This window comes from Artibeus jamaicensis, unplaced genomic scaffold (assembly GCF_021234435.1).
Source record: "Artibeus jamaicensis isolate MK-2021 breed Jamaican fruit bat unplaced genomic scaffold, CSHL_Jam_final contig_311, whole genome shotgun sequence".
NCBI classification, from domain to species: Eukaryota; Metazoa; Chordata; class Mammalia; order Chiroptera; family Phyllostomidae; genus Artibeus; species Artibeus jamaicensis.
Window position 1 is genome coordinate 122279 of NW_026521717.1, and position 22955 is coordinate 145233.

Consider the following 22955-nt stretch of genomic DNA (forward strand, 5'->3'; position numbering starts at 1 on the left):
ATAACAGTACTCTCATCTGTTCCCTAATACAGTATATTTTGATATAATACTTATTAGGCATTAGTTTACTCTTCATCTTTCTCTTTCTGTTTACTTTTATCTCATCACCTAGATTTTCTCTGCTCATTGAGCATAGAGAGACTTAAGGAGAGAATCGCTATTAAATGCCTTCTATCCAAATAGCCTGGTATCTCCAGAGTTACTAGGTCAATAATTATACACTCATTCTATTTTCTTGGAAGGGAATGGATCCTACCCTTTAGGCATACAGGTGTTTATTTACAGAATAAAATTTTGGTTTTGGCATTCAGAAATTATAGTATCCCCCCCCTTTCCATGGGAGATAATTCCAAGACCCTTAATGGGTGTGTTCCAAGACTGTTATATGCACTATGATTTGTCATATACGTACATACTTATGATAAATTTTAATTGATAATTAGGTGCACCAAGAGATTAACAACAATAACTAATAATAAAGTAGAATTATTATAACAATATTCTTTAAGTTATGTAAACAGGGTCTCTCTCTCTCTCTCTCAATCTTTCTGATAGACAATCTGGTAACTGTACCAGATACCAAGTGATCAGTGAGAGAATGGTAGATAAACATACAGCATGGGTCTGCAGGACAAAGGCAGGATTTACATTCTGGGATGAAATGGAACATCATGAGATTTCATCATGCTATTCAAATGGCATGCAATTTAAAACTTATGAATTGCTTATTTATGGAATTTTCCACTTAATAGTTTCAAACACTGAATTTGGGTAACTGAAACCATGGAGCAAACCATGTATAAGGGGAGACTACTATACCCATAAATCACTTTCTATTTTTGGTTTATTTAATTGCTTTTTAATAACCTCTTTCATTGGTCAGCACAAAATCTGAGGATTTGTCATTGTATACAACATTCTATTATAGTTATTTGAACATTTAGATATATCCACCTTTATTCCCTTGTCATTGCCACTCTGATAAATATAATAACCATAATAGAAATCTTTGTGATGACTCTTCCCCAAAGAAGGTCCTTATAAAGCTTATGTAAACTATATCAATATAATATATTTTGGGGTTCTTTAATTTCATAATAATCAGTTGTTTTTTTCGTTTCCAGGAGTCACATTTCAAAAGCAATTTTCAAGAATATATTATTTATTATCTTTTAAAAAGTATTACAATTTGTATAAAATATTTCAATTGTCAAATCAAGGTGATAAGAGGATAAAGCACATTTTTCACAATAGCAGAAAAAAGTACCAATACTCCTATATTTTAAAAATTAATTTTAGCCCTGTCTGGTATGGCTCAATGGATTGAATGCTGGCCTGTGAACCAAAGGGTTGCTGGTTCAATTCCCAGTCTAGGACACATGCCTGGGTTGCTAGTGAGGTGCCTCCAGTGAGGAGCGTGCAAGAGGCAACCACACATTAATGCTTCTCTTCCTCTCCCTTCCTTCCCCTCTCTGAAAATAAATAATTAAAATTTTTAATAAATAAATACATAAATAAAAATGAATTTTGTATGTGCACCTAAAACAAATAACATTGATAGTACACCTTTTAAGTATTTCTAATATTTTAGTAAATACAATTTCAAAGTACAATCTGATGTGTAGCAATTTTAACATCAACATTGTGAGATGTTTGCAAGGTATTTGCAAGATCTAAAATATCACCAAAGCAGAATAAATATCCTCTTTGTCTAATCAGAATAATCAAAGCAACTATTTGTGAAAAACCCTTCCAAAATGCTTTTACTTAGAACATCTTTTGTAGAATTTCTCAAACTGGACTAGTATCTATGTGCTTTATTTTTTCCACACTTAAGAATATGTTCATTGATTTTTAGAGAGAGAGAAAGGAGCGTGCTCATGCATGAGAGAGAGAGAGAAATATTGATGTGAGAGAAGCATCAATCTGTTGCCTCTTGCACCCACACTGCCTGGGAATTGAACCTGCAACCTTTTTGGTCTATGGATGATGCTCCCTCCATCCAATAGCCACCCAGCCAGGGCTATGTGCTTCATTTTTAACACATAGGATTGCAGTATTTTAAAATATAATGTAAGTTTTTAATTTAATGTTCAAATAAAACAATATAATATTCTTATACATATTTGTAACTCTTATCTACAAAAAAGACATTGGATTTTTTCATACTCAACCCCCATCCCTTTCTCCATGATCTGATGTGCTTCCAGCTAGGAAGCTAGAACTAAATAAAGATAATTTAAATTGCTTTATATTGAATTCTTACTGGGTCTGGAGTGAAAAGATTTGTTCCAAACTGTGGAACTTAACTCGGTCAGCTTCTCAAATTTATTTCCTAAAAACAATAGACTTGTGGATATGAGAGGGTATCACCACCCTGACCACAGTAACAGAAACAGAGGAACAGTGACAAGACTGTGGTTTGAGTGAGGTGTTTACTGAAGACAGATTTGAACTTAAAGTTGTGAGATTTTGGTAAAGCTAAACTCCACATCAATAAATATTCTTCAAAACCAAATTCAATCTTTGTTAATGAGAGCAATTTCAGTTAATGGAGTGCTGTTCAATGGGTTGGCAAGAAAGAAAAAGTAAAGGGAAGTGGGGAAGAGAAGCCAGTGTACAAGAATGCCTCATAAAGGAGACTGAGTTATGAAAGAGTGCAGATGAGGCAGAGGTTCCCATTAGGATGGCTGGGTAGGTAGACACTGTCCACATCCTCCCATCACCACATCAAAATTACAATAAAGGCTGAAAAGAAGTTTTATAAATGATATAAAAGAAGCCAAATGGAGATTGTTAGGAGGGACAGAGACACAAAAGGTACTGGCCTCACACTCACATGGGCAGTTGAGAATTGGAGTTCCCCATGAGGAGTGAGGAGTTCCAGCTCCACACCAGGCTCCCAAGTCTGAAACACCAATGTCAGGAAGAGGAGCCTACAAAACATCTGCCTGTGAAATCGGTGGAGGTTTCTACCCATCTGGGTGAAACAGAAGTCTGCTAGAAAGCCAGGCATCCTCTTAAAAGGCTCACCCACAGAGTCACTTGCTCATAGGCACTCACCCTGGACTCTGGCAAAGGGACAGCAGCTTGAGAGATTCCAGAGACATACAGGTAGAAACTAATCTGTTTGGCTGAGGACAAGGGTTAGAGGGAGGGTTGCCATTGGTTCTGTATTGAACCCTCCCTCCCACATGATCAAATCTGAATCTACATTAGTCTGGTGAACTTCACTAGTTCCAACTTGAAGACTTCTTAAGACTATACCCCACAATAAAGGCTGGAAGGCCCCAGGTGGTTGGTGGCTGGCTTTTGTGTACCCTAAGATTTTTGCCACACTGGCACCAGTCCTGAATCTGTATTCACCTGGTGAACACCATTCACTCCGGCCTCACCCAACCCCCATACTGCCCAATGCTCTTCAGGCACTGAAACTTAGAGGCAGCTGGCAAGCAAAGGCAGATCTCTACATACCTTTGCCTTTTGCCAACCTGCTACAGACCTGATACTGGTGGCAGCAGCCTTGGTTCACAGCATGACTTTTCCCACGTGTACAGAGGCCCAGCAAAGGCAACTACCAAACATGAATCACTTTGTAACTCCTAACAGATAGTTCCAGGTGGGCCACAGGCAGTGTTTGACAGACAAAGAAAAATACTGTATGATTTTATTTGTATTTGCAATCTAAAGAAGAAGAAAATAAAAACAACAACAAAAAACCAAGTCATAAATACAGGGAACAATAATGGTGGCCAGATGGGAAGGGGTAGAGGGAATGGGTAAAAAATGCAAACAGGACTTCCACCAAGATGGAGGTGTAGGTGGAAGCACTGAACCTTCTCGCCCAACCAAGTTTAAAAACAAATTTTTATAAACAAAAATGCAGCCAAACCACAGAAAATTGAACTACATGGAAGTCTGATAACAACGAACCCTTCAGCCAAAATGGTAAGAGAGGCAGAGCCAGCGGCAGAGTGGGGTCAGGCAGGAAAGATCCACCGGATTGACGCAGGCGTGACACTCAGGTGCTCTGGCAGCCATGGGCCGATCCCAGGTGTGGAGTAGCGGGCGGATCCACTGAGGGCTGATCGCGGTCACACATTCGTGCGTGGATGGTCTGGTGAGGGAGCGAGTGGTGAGATGGACCTCGCAGGCCCCTCTGAGACAGAAACTGCAGAGGGGACTGCTATTGTCCCTCTCTGACCTGCCCCCACATACAGCATCACAAACCAGTGACCTGGGTGGTCCCGCCCTGGTGAACAACTAAGGCTCTGCTCCTCATATGTAACAGGCACAAACAGATCAAAACATGGCTCTAGAACAACTCAGAGCCCCAGAGCCGATAAATCTAAGCAATGAAGAAATAGCCAAACTTTCACATGCACAGTTCAAAACACTGGTGATCAGGATGCTCACAGAGCTGGTTGATTTTAGTCACAAATTAGAGGAACATATGAAGACTAAACTAATTGAAATAAGGGGAAATGCACAGGAAACCAATAGTAGTGGAAAGGAAACTGGGACTCAAATCAATGGAGTGGACCAGAAGGAGGAAAAAAATGACCAAACAGAAAAGGATGAAGAAACAAGAATTCAAAAAAAGGAGAGGCTTAGGAACCTTCAGGACATCTTTAAACATTCCAACATCCAAATTATAGGGGTACCAGAAGGGGAAGAGGAACAGCCACCAGTGGAAAACTTATCTGAACAAATAATAAAGGAGAACTTCCCCAATCTGGCAAAGGAAATAGACTTCCAGGAAATCCAGGAAGCTCAGAGAGTCCCAAAGAAGTTGGACCCAGGAAGGAACACACCAAGGCACATCATAATTATATTAGCCAAGATTAAAATGAAAGAGAGAATCCTAGAAGCAACAAGAAATAAGAGGATGGTCACCTACAAAGGAGTTCCTATCAGACTGTCAGCAGATTTCTCAAAAGAGACCTTCCAGGCAAAAAGGGGCTGGAAAGAGGTATTCCAAGTCATGAAATCCAAAGACCTACATCCAAGATTGCTCTATCCAGCAAAGCTTTAATTTAGAATGGAAGGGCAGATAAAGTGCTTCTCAGATAAGACCAAATTCAAGGAGTTCATCATCACCAAGCCCTTATTATATGAAATGTTAAAGGGACTTACCTAAGAAAAAGAAAATAAAAAGATGAACAGTGAAAGGACAGCAAACTCACAGTTATTAAGAACCATACCTAAAACAAAAGCAAACTAAGAGGACAGCTAGATCAGGAGTGGAACCATAGAAATGAAGATCACATGGAGGGTTAGCAACAGGGGAGTGGGAGAAGGAGAAGCGGGGAGAAAATATAGACAATAAATAGCATAGATGGTAGGTAGAAAATAGATGGGGGGAGGGCAAGAATAGTATGGGAAATATAGAATCTAAAGAACTTGAGACACGTGGTCATAAACTAAAAGGGGGGAATAGTGAGGGAGGGGATGTGCAGGGTGGAGGGAAATGAAGGGGAAATAGAACAACTGTAATGGCATAATTAATAAAATATATATTTTTAAAAGGCAAACAGTTTAGGAAGTACAAATTGGTTATTGCAAATAGGCATGGGGATGTAAATACACCATAGAGAGTATAAACAATAATAGTGGGATAACTATGTGTGGTGCAAGGTGAGTACTAGAATGATCAGCTGGATCACTTGATAAATCATACAAATGTATAACCAACAGGCTGTACACCTAAAACTAATATAAGATAATATTGAATGTCAACTGTAATTGAAAAATAAAAAGTAAGTAAATAATTAAAGCAGAGAGAGGGGCCATTAACTGGTGGGAAATGTGTGGCCTGAGTCTTATTTATGCTAGTGAGAACAGTGGAATATTACTGGATCATAAAGAGAACAAAGAGCTTTACCAAAATTTACCTTTTCCACTATCTTGGAATATAAATTTGAAGGCTGTAGCTAAAAAAAGGAATGTGGAAAAAGGTAAATGACTTCAAGTTCTTAGGTATAGGCACAACATATTTCAGGGTGCCAAAAGAATTCACTAATGAAATACCATATTGCTAACATCAGTCCTTGAGAGTAGTATGAATATTCCAAAAGGGAATATGAGCAAAAATCTTTTCTGTTGTCCAAACAAGGGTACTGATAGATTTTGTAGACCAGTGAGCAAAATGCTGTGCAAAGTGCTATACTACACTATTGGATGTGGGATATATAAATGTTTAGGAAAAGAATCCAGGATCACCAAGCAACATCTTGTGGTCACTTAGTACAAATTGTGTACATTTTACTTTAACTCTTTCTTTGAGAAAGTTCTAGACCAGCAAGTCAAAGAAGTGGAATTCATGCAAAGATGTTACAAACTATGCCCCATAGGCCAAATCTAGCTTGCTGACTTTAAAAAAAATAAGGTGTTTTTGGAATAAAGCCAAGCTTATTTATTTATATTTATTTATGGCAATGACCCTTCTCTCTTTCTCTTACACACAAACACACACATACACACACACACACTCACTTTCTCTTTGGGGAAGCCAGTTATGATGCTATTAGAAGAGATTCATGTGTCAGAAATTAAGGAACTAAATGAGACCTTCTGTTAACATCTAGTGAGGAACCCAGGCCTATAATCAAAAGATGAGTGAGTAAGCCTTCTTAGAAATTGATCCTCCAACCCCAGCCAAGCCTTAAGATGACTAAGTGTGGGCCAACATTCTTCCTGCAACTTCATAGGAGAGCCTGAACCAGATCATTCCAGATAATGTCTCTCCCATATTCCTGACCCTCAGAAATTATGTGAGATAACAAATTTTTGTTTATTTATTCTAAGCTACTACATTTAGGTTTTTGTTTCTTCTGAGTCATGTTCACCATTCTTACAAATGAATGCAGGGCTGACTCATTTATGTGTTCAGCCTTTCCCCAAAATCACTGATGCATCTGAAGTTATTGAGAATAAAGGGATTTAAAACATAAATCAAAAATTTCTCATCCTGTCTGGTGTGGCTCAGTGGATTGAGTGCGGACTTGCAAACCAAAAGGTTGCCAGTTCAATACCCAGTCAGGGCATGTGCCTGGGTTGTGGGCCAGGTCCCCAGTAGGGGGCCTGCAAGAGGCAACCACACATTGATGTTTCTCTCCTTCCTTCCCTTCTCCTCACTCTAAAAAAAAATAAAAAATAAAAAAATAAAATTCTTTTCTCCAAGCACTTTTAACTCCACATTGCCAGCAGTTATGTTTTTATAATATAAATTTTGCCCCATTCTATTCCTACTTAAAATCTTTTAATAGATCTCTATCATCTGTGAATCAGAACCCAGACTGCATGCCAAGTCCTTCAGGGGCCTTACTCCAAGCTTCTTCCCTGCATATCATTCATCCTAACAACATTGTTTCTGGGCTCCTATATTGCTTGATTATAAACTCCCTGAGTATAGGTACATAATATCATTTATCACACACATACACACATACAAGTTGGATGTAGGTTCAGTCAAGTGGATGAATACATGGTTAATTGTTCACACCCAAAGGGTACCTAATGATGATGTTATACATTGTTCTTTTTTTTTAAATTTTATTTAGTTACTTTTCAAGTACATTTTTTTATCTATTTCTCCCATCTCACCCCCCCCCCGCCCGGTCTCCCCCCTCCCTCCCATCCCCCCCCCCCGCCCAGTCCTCATCTCTGTGTCTTTCATACTTGTTCCTCAAAATCCCTCCCCCTTTTTCCCCTTAAGTTCCCTTCCCTCTCCCCTCTGGTCACTGCCCACTTGTTCTCTATTTCAGCGTCTTTGTTTTTATTCTGTTTGCTTGTTTGTTTTATTCTTTAGCTTCCTGTCAAAGGTGAGCTCATATGGTATTTGTCCTTCAATGCCTGGCCTATTTCACTCAGCATAATGCTTTCCAGTTCCATCCATGTTATTGCAAAAGGTAGTAGCTCCTTCTTTCTCTCTGCTGCATAGAACTCCATTGTGTATATGTACCACAATTTTTTGATCCATTCATTTACTGATGGGCACCTAGGTTGCTTCCAACTCTTGGCTATTGTAAATTGTGCTGCTATGAACACTGTGGTGCATAGCTTCTTTGAAATTGATGTTTTAGGATTCTTGGGGTATAATCCTAGCAGTGGAATTGCTGGGTCAAAAGGCAGGTCGATTTTTATTTTTCTGAGAAAATTCCATACTGTTTTCCATAATGGTTGTACCAGTCGGCAATCCCACCAACAGTGAACTAAGGTCCCCTTTTCCCCACACCCTCTCCAATATTTGTTGTTTGTTGCTTTGTCTATTATAGCCATCCTGACTGGTGTAAAGTGGTATCTCATTGTGGTTTTAATTTGCATCTCTCTGATAGGAACGATATTGAGCATCTCTTCACGTGTCTCTGGATATTCTGTATGTCCTCTTTAGAGAAGTGTCTCTTCAAGTCCTTTTCCCATTTTTTAATTGGGTTCGATGTCTTCCTAGACTGGAGTCGTGTAAGTTCTTTGTATATTTTGGAGATTAAACCTTTGTCTGAGGTATCATTGGCAAATATGTTTTCCCATACAGTTGGTTGTCTTGCTAATTTAATACTGTTTTCTTTAGCCATGCAGAAGCTTTTTATTTTGATGAGATCCCATTTGTTTATTCTTTCCTTTATATTCCTTGCTCTAGGGGACATATCCGTAAAAATGTTGCTGCGTGGAATATCTGAGATTTTCTTGCCAATGTTCTCCTCTAGGACTTTAATGGTGTCATGGCTTATATTTAAGTCTTTTATCCACCTTGAATTTATTTTGGTGTATGGTGTAAGTTGGTGCTCAAGTTTCTTTTTTTTGCACGTATCTGTCCAGTTCTCCCAACACCATTTGCTGAAGAGGCTATCTTTACTCCATTTTATGTTACTGCCCCCTTTGTCGAATATTAATTGACTGTAGAGAGTTGGGTTGATTTCTTGGCTCTCTGTTCTGTTCCATTGGTCTATGTGCCTGTTTTTATGCCAGTACCAGGCTGTTTTGATTACAGTGGCTTTGTAATACAGTTTGATATCAGGTATTGTGATCCCCCCTACTTTGTTCTTCTTTCTCAAAAGAGCAGCTGCTATTCGGGCTCGTTTATGATTCCATATAAATTTTTGAAGTGTTTGTTCTATGTCTGTGAAATACACCATTGGTACTTTAATAGGTATTGCATTGAATCTGTAAATTGCTTTGGGTAGTATGGACATTTTGATGATAATTCTTCCAATCCATGAACAAGGTATATGTTTCCATTTGTTTGTGTCTTCCCTGATTTCTTTCTTCAGTGCTGTGTAGTTTTCTGCATACAGGTCTTTTACCTCTTTGGTTAGGTTTATTCCCAGATATTTTATTTTTCTTTTTGCTATATCGAATGGGATTTTTTCCTTGATTTCTGCTTCTGCTGATTCATTGTTTGTATACAAAAATGCCTTTGATTTCTGGATATTGACTTTGTATCCTGCTCTTTTGCCAAATTCATTAATTAGTTGGAGCAGTTTTTGGGTAGAGTCTATAGGATTTTCCATGTACACTATCATGTCATCTGCAAACAGTGGCAGTTTTGCTTTCTCCTTTCCTATTTGGATGCCTTTTATTTCCTTTTCTTGCCTGATCGCTGTGGCCAAAACTTCTAATACTATATTGAATAGAAGTGGTGAAAGTGGACATCCTTGTCTTGTTCCTGATCTTAGTGGAAAAGCTTTTAGTTTTTGTCCATTGAGTATGAGGCTGTAGGTCTCTCATAAATGGCCTTTATTATATTGAGGAATGTTCCCTCTATTCCCATTTTGCTGAGTGTTTTTATCATAAATGGGTGTTGTACCTTACTGAAAGCTTTTTCTGCGTCTATTGATATGATCATGTGGTTTTTGTCTTTGCTTTTGTTTATGTGATGAATTACATTTACTGTTTTGTGAATGTTGAACCATCCTTGCATCCCTGGGATGAATCCCACTTGGTCATGGTGTATAATCTTTTGGATATATTGTTGGATGCGATTTGCTAATATTTTGTTGAGGATTTTAGCGTCTATGTTCATCAGCGATATTGGCCTGAAGTTGTCTTTCTTTGTTGTATCTCTATCTGGTTTTGGAATTAGAATGATGCTGGCTTCGTAAAAGGAGTTTGGGAGTTTTCCATCCTTTTGGATTTTTTGGAATAGTCTGTGAAGAATGGGGGTTAGCTCTTCCTTAAATGCTTTGTAGAATTCTCCTGTGAATCCATCTGGTCCAGGGCTTTTGTGTGATGGGAGTTTTTTGATTACTGCTTCAATTTCTTTTGCTGTTATTGGTCTATTCAGGTGTTCTACTTCTTTTTCATTAAGTTTTGGGAGATTATATTTTTCTAGAAATTTGTCCATTTCCCCTAGGTTCTCAAATTTCTTGGCATACAGTTCTTCATAGTAATTTCTTACAATCCTCTCTATTTCTGTGGTATCAGTTATAATCTCTCCTCTTTCATTTCTGATTGTGTTTATTTGTGTCCGTTCCCTTCTTTTCTTGATGAACCTACTTAAAAGCTTGTCTATTTTGTTTATTTTTTCAAAGAACCAACTCCTGGATTCATTGAACTTTCGAATTGTACTTTTAGTCTCTATGTCATTTAGTTCTGCTCTGATCTTAGTTATTTCCTTCCTTCCACTTGCTTTGGGCTGTTTTTGTTGTTGTTCCTCGAGTTCTTGCAGGTGTAGAGTAAGGTCATTTGTTTGAAATGTTTCTGTTTTGTTTTTTTTTTTTTTTAGGTAGGCCTGTATTGCTATAAACTTCCCTCTCAGGACTGCCTTGGCTGTATCCCATAAGTTTTGGGTTGTTGTGAGATCATTTTCACTTGTTTCCAGAAACTTTTTGATTTCTTCCCTAATTTCATTCTTGACCCATTCATTGTTTAATAGCATACCGTTCAGTCTCCATGATTTTGGGTGTTTTGGGTTTTTTTTTGGGGGGGGGGGGTTGTTTTCCAGTTTCAGTCCCTTATGGTCAGAGAAAATGCTTGGTATGATTTCAATATTCTTGAATTTGTTGAGGCTTGTTTTGTGCCCTATCATGTGGTCTATCTTTGAGAATGTTCCATGTGCATTTGAAAAGAATGTGTATTTAGCTTCTTTGGGGTGAAGAGCTCTGTATATATCAGTTAGGTCCATTTCATCAAGGGTGTTGTTTAATGCCGCAATATCTTTGTTGATATTTTGTTTGGAAGATCTGTCCATCTTTGATAGTGGGGTGTTAAAATCCCCCACTATAATTGTGTTGCTGTCTATATCTTTCTTGAATTACTCTAAGATTTTCCTTATATATGTTGGTGCTCCTATGTTGGGTGCATATATATTTATGATGTTAATGTCTTCTTGGTGGATTCTTCCCTTGAGTATTATGAAGTGACCTTCTGGGTCACTCTTTATGGCCCTTTTTTTGAAGTCTATTTTGTCTGATATGAGAATTGCTACCCCAGCTTTTTTTCTTGCCCATTTGCTTGGAAAATTTGTTTCCAGCCTTTCACTTTTAGTCTGTGATGGTCTTTTGTCCTGAGGTGGGTCTCTTGTAGGCAGCATATATGTGGGTCATACTTTCTTATCCATGACGCTATTCTGTGTCTTTTGATTGGAGCATTTAATCCATTTACATTTAAGGTTATTATTGATAGGTACTTATTCATTGCCATTTTTGTACCTGTGTTCCTCTCTGTCTGTCTCTTTTCCTTCCTTTCCTTAAAGCAGACCTTTTAGTATTTCTTGTAGAGCTGGCTTGGTGGCAGCAAATTCTTTTAGACTTCTTTTGTCTTGGAAGCTCTTTATTTGGCCTTCTATCTTGATTGAGAGCCTTGCTGGGTAAAGTAGCCTTGGTTTTAGGCCTCTGGTCTCATTACTTGGAATATTTCTTGCCAATCTCTTCTTGCTTGGAGTGTTTCCATTGAGAAGTCAGTGGCTAACCTTATTGGGACACCCTTGTATGTTATTTCTTTTTTCTCCCTTGCTGCCTTTAAGATTCTCTCTTTGTCTTGGAATTTTGCCATTTTAATGATGATGTGTCTTGAAGTGGGCCTCTTTGGGTTCCTCTTGAATGGGACTCTGTGTGATTTCTGGATTTGTGTGACTTTTTCTTTTGTCAAATTAGGGAAATTTTCTCTCATTACTCTTTCAAATATGTTTTCTATCCCTTGTTCTTCTTCTTCTCCTTCTGGTATTCCTATTATTCGGATATTATTACGTTTCATATTGTCTTGCATTTCTCTTAATCTCTCTTCATTCTTTCTGAGCCTCTTTTCCCTTTCCTGTTCTTTCTGTGAGATGCTTTCTACTTTGTCCTCCAATTCACTAATCTGATCTTCTGTTTCATCCACCCTATTTTTAATGCTTTCCACTGTGTTTTTTAATTCAGAAATTGTATTCTTCATTTCCTCTTGGCCCTTGCTAATAATTTCCATTTCCTTTTTCATGTTGATATAGTTCACAGTGAGATCATTGTAGCTTCCCTGTAGTTTCTGGTAGCTGATTGTGAGCTCTTTGAACTTCCTGATCACCAGTGCTTTGAATTCAGTATCTGATAGTTGACTTGCCTCTATTTCATCTAACATTCTTTCTGAGGATTCCTCCTTTCCTTTCATTTGGGGATTGTTTCTTTGTCTTCCCATTGTTTGTGAGACTCTTCTTGTTAGCCTCAGCTTCTTAGATTAATCTGTTTTGACACCCTGGGTTTATGGTATGAACTTTTGTGGTGGAATGCCTGTGAATTACAATGGTGCAGCCTCTTTTGGTTATCCTGTTGTTCTCTGCTTTCACCTACTCAAATATGCAGCAACTTGTGGCTTCTCTCCTACAACAATGTGCAATTTGTCTCTCTGACTCTACTATTGGGAGGCCTCTTCTATGGGTCCAGCTCTGGTCTTTTTATATTTTCAAGTTGATTGTGACTCTTGTGGGTAAAAGAAAGAAATGATAAGGAAAGAAATAAAAGGAAGAAAGAAAAAAATGGTAGGGTAATGGAAGAAAGAGCAATAAGTTTAGAAAGAAAAGAAAAAGAAATAAAACAGAAAATCCGGGAAAAGAGGACAAAAGTATGGAAAGATGAAACAGTAATAAAGTTTAAAAGAAATAACAGATTACTTTAAAAAAGCAAAAATATAAAGAAAAGGAATGGAGAAGGAAGAAAGGTAAATAAAAAAAGAAAGAATAAAAATAAAATAAAGTAAAAATCAAAAAACAAAAAACGCACAAAAATAATCTCTCAAAAACAACCTCAGAAAAAGGAATGTCACTTGTTGGCTTCAAAGTAGCCGAACCGGTTTTTCTGGTTGCAGTTGGCTGAGGGTCGATTGTTGTGATTTTTTCAGCCAGCCCCTCTCAGGATCCAGACACTTGGCTCCTCTCCCCCAGCTCCCTACAATGGGGAACTAGGACTTTCTCGCAGCGCTCCCCTCCCAGGGGTTACTGCCATAGTCTGGTTTGCTGTGTTTGCAGGCACCTGCACCGGCCTAGTTGCTTGGTTCCCTCGGGATTGAGCACAGGCCTGCCCCCGTTCAGTTGGGAGGCCCCAGACCCTCTGCCCAGTCGTGGGCTCGCTGCCAAGCTGGGTGTGAAGCAGACCAGGCTGCAGTGTCTACTGGATTCAGAGCCCCAGGCTGCACCTCTGAGTTCTCCTGGGCTGGCAACCACAGAGTCTTTGGTTGGGGCCCTTTGTCCTCCGCACCCTCTCTGTAAACTCTATCAAACAAGTCTCTCCTGGCCCCCCACCTTGCTTGGCCAGAAAGGGAGGGGGTTGTGGGTCTCAGCTCTTTTCCCAGGACCCCTCAGCGTCCCGGGCTTCCAGATAGTCTGAGGGGGGTAGACTGGAAGCCGGGAGCCGATCTGAGGACTGGGCGCAGACCTAGATACTCTGTGTGCTTGTCATGGCACGCTGCGTGGTGTGTATCCCTTCTCCTCCCGTGTTTGTCTGGGTCCCCTGGCCAACCTCTGGCAAAAACAAAAAAACAAAAACAAAAAAAACCTAGGGATTTAGCAGCACCACGCTGGGTGCTGGACCCAGAACTGTGTGCAGGCTGAAATCTCCTCTGCTCCCCTCTAGTTGGGTCTCTTGGCCGGTCCGGGCCCAAAAATCCTAGGGAGGGAGCTTTCTGGGCGCTGAACGTTGGCCTAGGCGCCCTCAGGCACTTGCCCAGACACACTGCGTGTGGAGCGACTAGTTCCCCAGATTGTGCGCAGGCTGAAATTTCTTCCACACCTCTTTGCCTGGGCCACTTGGCCTGCCCGGCAGAAAAATCCCAGGGAGGGAGCCCTCCGGGCACTGAAGGCTGTCCCAGGAGCCGTTGGGCTCTCACCACAGGGCGCTGGTTCCCCTACCCTGCACTAGCTGTTTCTCCCTGCTCCATCCCAGAGACTACTGTACTGCTGCTGTCTCCCTACCGTCTGGTTCCTCCGTGACCGATGAGGTTTCTGGTCTCTTATTTTCATATATACTTGGCAACTGCTGGCTTGCTGGCCTCACCTCCTCCGATCGGATAGGTTTCTGTCTCTTTTGTACTAGGAACTGGTATCTGCTCCGTCCTAGTCCACCGCCATCTTGAAACCCCCCTATACATCGTTCTTAAGTTTTGTAGTCAGTGCCACATGGCTCTGTCTTCAGCCTTTTCTCATTCAAGATTTTAATCTCTAATATAAATAAAGATACACATTTTATTACATTTGCTCACATAGCCAAATCATTGCAAATGAATCAGATAATGAAATCAAGATCCCATGAAAAAAATCTCAATGTTAAAATAATATAACATATACTTCTAGATGAAACTTAGCTGGAAAAATATAAAGTCCTATACTTAGATAAATGATAATTATAATATTTCGAGATGGAGACTATGATTTAGTGATAAATATTATGAAAAAGAGTGAAGATTTTTATTAAATATACTTTGCTAATGTGTATTTTTGTTTGGTTTACTTTTATTTGCCTAGAAGAGACTCCACTACATAGAAAAACATTCAATGAATACTGTTTGAACCATCAATAAATGAGTGGATCAAAAAGCTGTGGTACATTTACACAATGGAATACTACACAGAAGAAAGAAAGAAGGAACTCTTACCCTTTGCAACAGCATGGATGGAACTAGAGAATATTATTCTAAGTGAAGTAAGCCAGTCAGTGAAAGACAAATACAATATGATCTCACTTATAAGTGGAATCTAATGAACAAAATAAACTAACAAACAAAATACAACCACAAGCATGGAAATATGGAACAAGCAGAAAGTGAGCAGAGAGGAGGGGAGAGGAAGACAATGGTGGAAAGAAGGGTGAGGGACTAGACAAAGAACATTTATGAGTGACTCATGGACAGGGACAATGGTATGCGGATTGACTGTGGGAGTGAGAGGTTAAATGGGTGGAGGAGAGCAAAGGGGAGAAACCAGGGTAACTAATAAAATAACAATAAAATGATTAATAAAAATATTTTTAATGAATACATCGAGTGTAAGTTATGACTACTACAAAAAGCCACTAAAACACTAGGTTGCATTAATAGAAATAGACATACAATAGAACAAGAAAGATGATACCCTTTCCATCCACAGGCAGACCACAACTGTAGTAGGATTATGCCCACTTCTGAACAACATTCTTTGAAATGTATGTGTAAAGTCATGCACATACAATTTCAGCAGAAAGTTGCCAGAATTATGATGATTCTCAAAGCCAGCAGGAATCTCAGAAAACAGAGGTTAGTCATCAGGGTCACTATCTTTAAACAATTTACAAAAAGGTATTTATGTTGAGGAGGGGTTTGATTCATTCTAGATAGTGCCAACATAAAGGGCTAAAGCAAATTACAAGAAGAAAGATTTTAGTCAATATAAAGGAAGGATTTTGTAGAAGTAAGGCCTATGCTGAGATGCCAGAAATGTTTTATGAACTAAGAAATTTCTTCATTTTGACAGCCACCGGTCAAATGTTAGAGGGAAGAATAAGAAAGTCTTAATGTGTCAGACTTAGAAACCTCTAAGATACTTCCAGTACTTACTCTTTTAATGATTTCTGAATAAGATGATACCAAAAGTGAAAAAAATCTCCTTTGACTCACAAACACCATGAAAAGATAAGGCAGAAAAATCACAAATTCAAGAATATGAGCTTGATATTTATCTGAGGGAAGTTGGTAAACTAAAACCATGTAGTGATGCAAATAAATTTAATTTTTACCTGTTATTTTCTAGAAATGAAGTTATACACTTATAAATAAACATACAAGGAATTAAAAAGCATTTAATTCTAATTCAGTTAACCAATAATTTTAACAATAAATGGTAACAAAATGACAAAGATATAAGATATTAATGAAAAAGTTGCCTGAGCAGTTAAGATATTATCTAAGCCAATTTTAATATATTTTTTACTGTGACTGTCACAAGAATGACACATTAGTACTTTCCTTCTGATATGATAAGTATACATACATCTGTCTTAGCTGATATAGCTCAGTAGGTTGGAGCATTGTCCAGTACACCAAAAAGTTGTGGGTTTGATTCCTAGTCAGGGCACATACCTAGGTTTCAGGTTCAATATTTGTCCAGGGCACGTATGGAAGTCAATAGATTGATGTTTCTCTTACACATTGATGTTTATCCCACACATTGATGTTTCTCTATCTCTCCCTCCCTTCCTCTCTCCTTCCTTTTCTTCCTTCTCTAAAAAAATGAAAAAGTGCTCTTGAGTAAGGATTAAAAAATATACATCTGCTAACTAATGTCACCCCAATAAATTTAATTAGAAAAACAATGTAAAAATTTGACCCACAACATGGTAGGAAAGAGGGTAAGGGCTCTACAAACTGGTACCCAGTATCCACTGAAGAAATCTTCATTGAGCAAAGAAAGGGTGTTTCCTTGGACTCCATCATGTCCATTGTACTTGCCTTGAATCCTTCATTCCAGCACCAGTTGAACCAATTTTCTCCTGCCACTCCAGACTCCTTCAAGACCTAGGTCAACTGCCCCATATCTCATTCGCCCAGGCCACCTCTGGAATTCTGTGGCACTATGTCTTTGGTATGCAGCTGTCCTGCCATCCTCAGGGGCAAAGTTGGGAGTTGGAAGTGAGAACTGACATAATATTCTATTACCAAAAGTAAACAGCATGGGTACTGTAGCAAATGACACTTGGCACGTACCTCACAACTTCACAGAATACATGCTTCCTTCCCAAATGATACGCAATCCCCTATAGATCAAAGGAAACCCCAGAATCATTAAATATGTATGGAAGGATTCTGTAGGCCAGGCACATGGAAAATCAAGCGGGTGGTGTTTATTTCTCCTCTCCCCTCACACAGAAGGGAGTTAGTGCCTGAGAGCTGGAACCAGATCTCTACCTTGGCTCCTCCCTGACTTTAAATAGTGTCATTTCTCTCCTTCCACATGTTTTGAGCCTTAGTTCCTTTTTCAAAATGGAGGAAAGATGGCAGAGTGGAAGTGGAAGGGGAGATTTATGGCAGAGGTGGGGTGGGGATAACAACCTCTAAAGCAAAACAAAAATAGTACAAAATGTAAAAACAAAATTTACTACTATAATATTTTATAACAACAGAAGATAGCTGGAAATACTATGTGCTAACACAATGATACACAGTCCCAGAATGAGTCAGTGTTGTAGGAGATCATTCTTCATGGTGTGGGCCCAGCCCCCAGTGGCAAACATTTACTGCAAAAAAACTTCCTAAAATCCATGCTAAACCTTCCAAGAACAAGTGTAATCGGTTCAACCACTTTGCCCTCTTCATCTGCAAATATCCCTCTTCTGCAATGTGATTAGTGGCATTGCCTCCTTTGTTTCCTGTAAAAGGTAACCACCTAAAGCAATCTGTGCATAGTAAATAAGGGCTATCATGTAATGTGCAGAGAAACCCAATTAAGGCCGGTAACGGCAAGGGCCACGGCTTTTGTTCCCCTTGAGAGAAAAGCCATGCTGTCCCTTTCCTCTACTGGACTCAGTAGTCCATGTGAATGTCTCATTTCATTCACAATGATGTGGACACTGTGGGCCAGTGTCCACATCAAGTGTTAGACTAAGAGCCCTTTCAGTGGACCGCTGAATAGATTAGATCTGCTGTGTCAGCTGTGGGCCTGGAGATGACCCCATCGGCCTGCCATAGGGCCTGCTTGTAGCACATAAATGCATAGGGCACATTCTTGTCTTCATACAACAGAGGGAGTTTCAGGGTGACCTCCAGAGGCTCAGCACCTGCAGCCATCACAATGAACCCAGAGACGCCTCTGCTGAGGGTTTTGCTGACCTCACTGGCTCCTTTCTGAAGCTGTACAGAGTTACATGACTGTTGACTGAGGTCCAACAGTCTCTTGTTGACTTGGCAGTAACCCAAAATCATGCTCATTGATTAAAGGAGGTCCTTAAATCAATTTTAAAAGGTACTTCAATCAAACTGAAGAGTGTAAATGGCTAGGCAATGAGGACAGAACCCAGTGCTCTGGTGAGGTCTGCCTGGAATGAAGTTGAAAAGCTTGCCTTCACAGTTATGGAGAGCAGGACCTGAAGGCATGCTTAGAGCATGGCACAGTGCAGCAAGGCTCAGAGAAATAATACAGCCCTTCAGCATGCAGAGTACAGTGTGACAAACAACATCCGTATGTCCGTCAGATGCTTACATAAAACAACCTGTGCCTGTCGGAGTTGATGTATGCAACATGTGCCTATTAGGACTGAAGAAAACAACATGTGCTTATCTAAAACAAATGGAAAAAAACATGTTTATGAGAAATTTTGCAAAATCAGCATGACTTTACATTCAAAAGAAGCATAAATGCAGAGGACTTTAGACCATGGATGACACACCCTGAGAACGAGTCACTTAGTATCACCCTGCACATTCTGCCTTGGGGGAGAAAGAGCCTCACTGTGACCCTGTTCCTCTGACACTGTCTTGTAAGACATTGACTTCCCTCTGTCACCTCCCGGACCCAGGCCAGATCTGTACTCTTGGGACTCGGGATCATTATTGCCCAATCCTCTTGTATAATGTTAGTACTGATTTGTTCTGAGTGATTATTATTGTTATTAGGTTAGCATAGATTTGGATCGAATCTGTATTAATAAAAGCTGAGTGAATAGCATAGCCACCTGTGTTGACTCACTGTTATTCCTTGGTGCTGGCAACACCTGTAGGGCTGGTAGCTGTATAGGCAGCCCAGTGCTTTCGGTTCTTGAGGCCTGGGTCAGACAACCTGAGTGGGAACCAAAGGCTGACTTATAGGAAAAACTATGTCACAGAACATATGCTCATGACAACAATGAATATTCAACTCCTGATATTTTTAGCTATAACAAAAATATCTTTTATTGCTCAGTATGAATCATTACATTATATAGGAGAGATATTGATGAAGACAAGGAGTTATGTAAATAGTGCCATGAGGTTCCTACATATTATTTATGAAAATATGTGGGGTAAAATCAGGTGTGGAAGGCAAATATTATTCCCATTCACAGATAAGAACTGTGAAACTCAGAGACTGAATGATCCATCAAGGTCACACTGCCACGATGGAATAAAAATGAGTCTAGACTTACCTGAATCTCATATGCTGCTATTGCCAGTGAACCATCCTACCTTCCTATGTAGTTTTCATGGCCTTTATTTATAGCATAATTTACAACAAATAAAATTATTTTATAGAAACACAGAGTTAGAGTATGAAATAATTTAAACATATAACTCTATTGATTTTTCCCCTGTGTATTTTTTAAAGTATCTGAACAAAAAGTTTAGGGCTTGTTTAGTACTTTCAAGCAAGGTTTTTTTCCTTGCAATATGTTAAAAAGAAACTACCTTTAATTCAAACTGACAGGTGATTTTTCTTAAGGGCCTAGAATGATGAAAGTAACATTTTATGCTAAGACTCTTGAGACTGTAAACCAAATGAGAAGAATTATATGTTTGAACCAAAAATTATGAACTATGGATTCAAAATTTATTAGCATAGATCTAAAAGCCGTTTAAAAGATTGAAAATGATAGAGTTTTCTCTAGTATGCAGGTCCTTTCTAGCACGGAACTGGCAAGTCCATTAGAGCCACAATCTATTAGAGCGAGAATTAAAGCAGAGTCCTGCCTAATGAACTGTGGCTGGTGCTTGGGAAGCAACAGGAGGGTCCCTGACCTATAGAACCAGAAAAACTTGGTATTGGGACCTACATACCACACAGTGGTCTGAGAAAAATTATTTTGTAAGCTCAGAAACATGTAGGTGTATCTACAATTACTTATTTTTCTAATTATTATGGTATATTGTAGATTGATATCACAAGATTCATTTGACCACATTTCCCCAAAATTCACTGAGATTTCTATACCTGGTTCTGATCCAGCTTTAGGTTAAATTAGGTGAAAATCCTTCATTTATATTTGCTAAATATCTCTCAAGATTGGGGCTCCCTAGTTGATTATATCAGGGTGACCATTAAGGCTTAGTCAGTGAAAGATGCTTAGGCTGTAGCACATTCAACCACAATGAATAAACCTCCCACCTCCCCAGACAATGACAAGCTCCAATGGTCTGCAGATCTGGCATTTACCTAATCATGTTTTACACATTCTTTTGGCTCCTACTCTCAAGAGCCGTACTTGTGTCTCTTCAGCTTCGATTCATACTCTACAACTGGAAAATTTTCTCCTATAAACTATTTATTAAGTTGCATGAGAAAATTGTCCCTTATGTTTTTATTCTCTCAAAAGCAATTGAGGGAAACTTCTCATCCCTGAGGGATGTAATCTCCTTTCCTCTAAAGACACACAACTTGCAACAACCACAACCCTCCAATTTATTATGAAATATTATGAAATCCTGAAAAGAGCATTGGACTTGAAATCAGAATATATGACCTGAAATCCAGTCTCTGTGAGTAAGGTAGTCACTTACCTTGGTAAGGTCCTTGTGAATCTGGGTTTTGTTCACTGTTGGGCGTGAACACAAATATTTACTTCAGAACCATTGTAATGGTCAATTTAAACAAATCATATAAAAACAAGTATCCAAACTGTCTGAATTTTCTAGCTAGAAAAATTTTCCAACTAAGGCTGTTGACTTTAGGTCCTCAGAGTTACAACTGTATTGTAGATGTTCATGAAAAAAAAAAACTATTATCCATGGAAGTAAAAGCCAATATGATAACAGAAGGTGGCAAAATCTCTACTGGCTAAATTAAATGTTGCTATTAACAGAACTTTACATATTAAAATATAAAGAAAAATTATAGAAGTATTATCGCCTAGATTTTTTTAATCTGGAAGATTTATTTTCAAAATTTTTTATTTTGTATTTCATCAGTGAGATTAAAAGCTCAAAATCCATAGTAATATAAAACGTAAGTGTAGACATATCTGTAGGTCATAGACAACAGAAATTTGATGAGAAAATATACTTTCTTACTCTTTTCCTTCCCTTGTCCCCCACAGTTTGCTTACTAATATTCCTTACCATAATTAATTCTTGATGGATATGTGATGGTATAAATTAGATCTAATTTTTGATAATGAATTTACTACATATTTTAAATACAGAAATAGTATATTCTTGATATCAAGAGATGTCTGCTTTATCTTTTTAAAAAGAAACAAGATTTCTTGAAATTATGCCACTAAGGAAAATATGAAAAAAAGTTCGGTGATTCTAGTTTATCTGTTCTAAATTTGCAAAGCTCCAGTGCAACAAGATGGTAAATAGTTGATAGGTATGTGGCCCCAAGTTTGCTCTTATAGATACATAGATATTTATTTTTTATTTATTTTATCTATAAAATTATAAAGAAAGAAAATATTCTTTTATATAAAATCTAGATTGGCCTATTCTGAGTATAGATACACAAATATTTATTTTTGTATTTCTATAATATTGTAAGGAAAGAAAATCTTTTTTCCATGTAAAAATCTAGATTGCACCACTTTATCAATCCTCAGAGAAGTTATTACTCTTAAGAGTGGCCTCTTTAATGGGGCTAAGAAAGGTAGTAAATACATTCATGTGTAAAATTTAAATAATGGAAGAACTTACTCAGAAATCTTTTAGGGCACTCGTGTGTTTATAAAATAAATATGTTAACAATCAAAGAGGTCATTCTCTCATTATTAATGCAAACTGTTTTTCTCCTGAGGAATAAGTGATATAGTTTCTGAAGATTTCCAGGTCACTAAAAAGACATACATCAAGCTAGTTGCTTACTTGAGTTCAAATTAAAAAGAGGCCAACTGAAGTTACCAGTTGTAAACACTTTTTGAAACTGGCAAAAGGACCAGAGCCTAAAGTAGGCTACCCCTTGAGGGACTCAGTATATTAAACATGCAGAACAAAGCAAATTATCATTAACCCACCTGAACTGAAGTTTTCTTCAAACTTGAAAATAATTGTTGCCTTCCTCCCTTAAGAAGAGAGGAAGTACTTTTGTTTACTAATGCTATGGATAGAATTACATCTATCACTTACCTATCAGATAGTACAGAGAAGGCTATACAAGCTGTTAACACCTAACTTTGACATTTACTCTCAACATATGGTCACTTTACTTTAGCAGATATTCACCATAAATAATAATTTTTCTTCTATTTTTGATAGCATGTGTTGTTTTATAGTGAATGTCTAAGTAGTCTGCTTTCTTCTTATCCAATGTGTATATAATTGTATGCAGTCAGTAGTTTTCTGTACTTAACCTCATTTGCTATACCTTGTTTTTAAGTTTTGGTACATATTTTTCTTTTGAAAACTGGCCAAATATCAATAAGGAAGCATGCAATAACAGTTTTCCTGTATTCAACAAAACTGAAATGCATTTTGTAATTTACTTTTAGTGAACCTTTCTTTGAGTTTGAGTACTCATTTTATTATCACTCTACACAGTTTACATCATATTTTACCTCTATGAAAATATTTATTAAGGGCATTATTGTAGAACTATTTTCTGTCCCTATTTAAGCTCTGTT

The 22955-nt window shown here is 38.3% G+C and overlaps 1 protein-coding gene across 1 annotated transcript; it reads right to left on the reverse strand.

The window, feature by feature from the left end:
• Positions 1-18045: 18045 nt before the first annotated feature.
• LOC119063939 (NHP2-like protein 1) lies at positions 18046-18354 on the reverse strand. The gene has a single exon (XM_037165513.1). The coding sequence runs from the start codon at positions 18352-18354 to the stop codon at positions 18046-18048; it is 309 nt and encodes a 102-aa protein (XP_037021408.1).
• Between the last annotated feature and the right edge of the window lie 4601 nt (positions 18355-22955).

What these genes read in the sequence shown, in the direction of transcription:
- LOC119063939 (XM_037165513.1), bottom strand. Translation starts at nt 18,354, where the DNA reads ATGATTTTGGGTTACTGCCAAGTCAACAAGAGACTGTTGGACCTCAGT.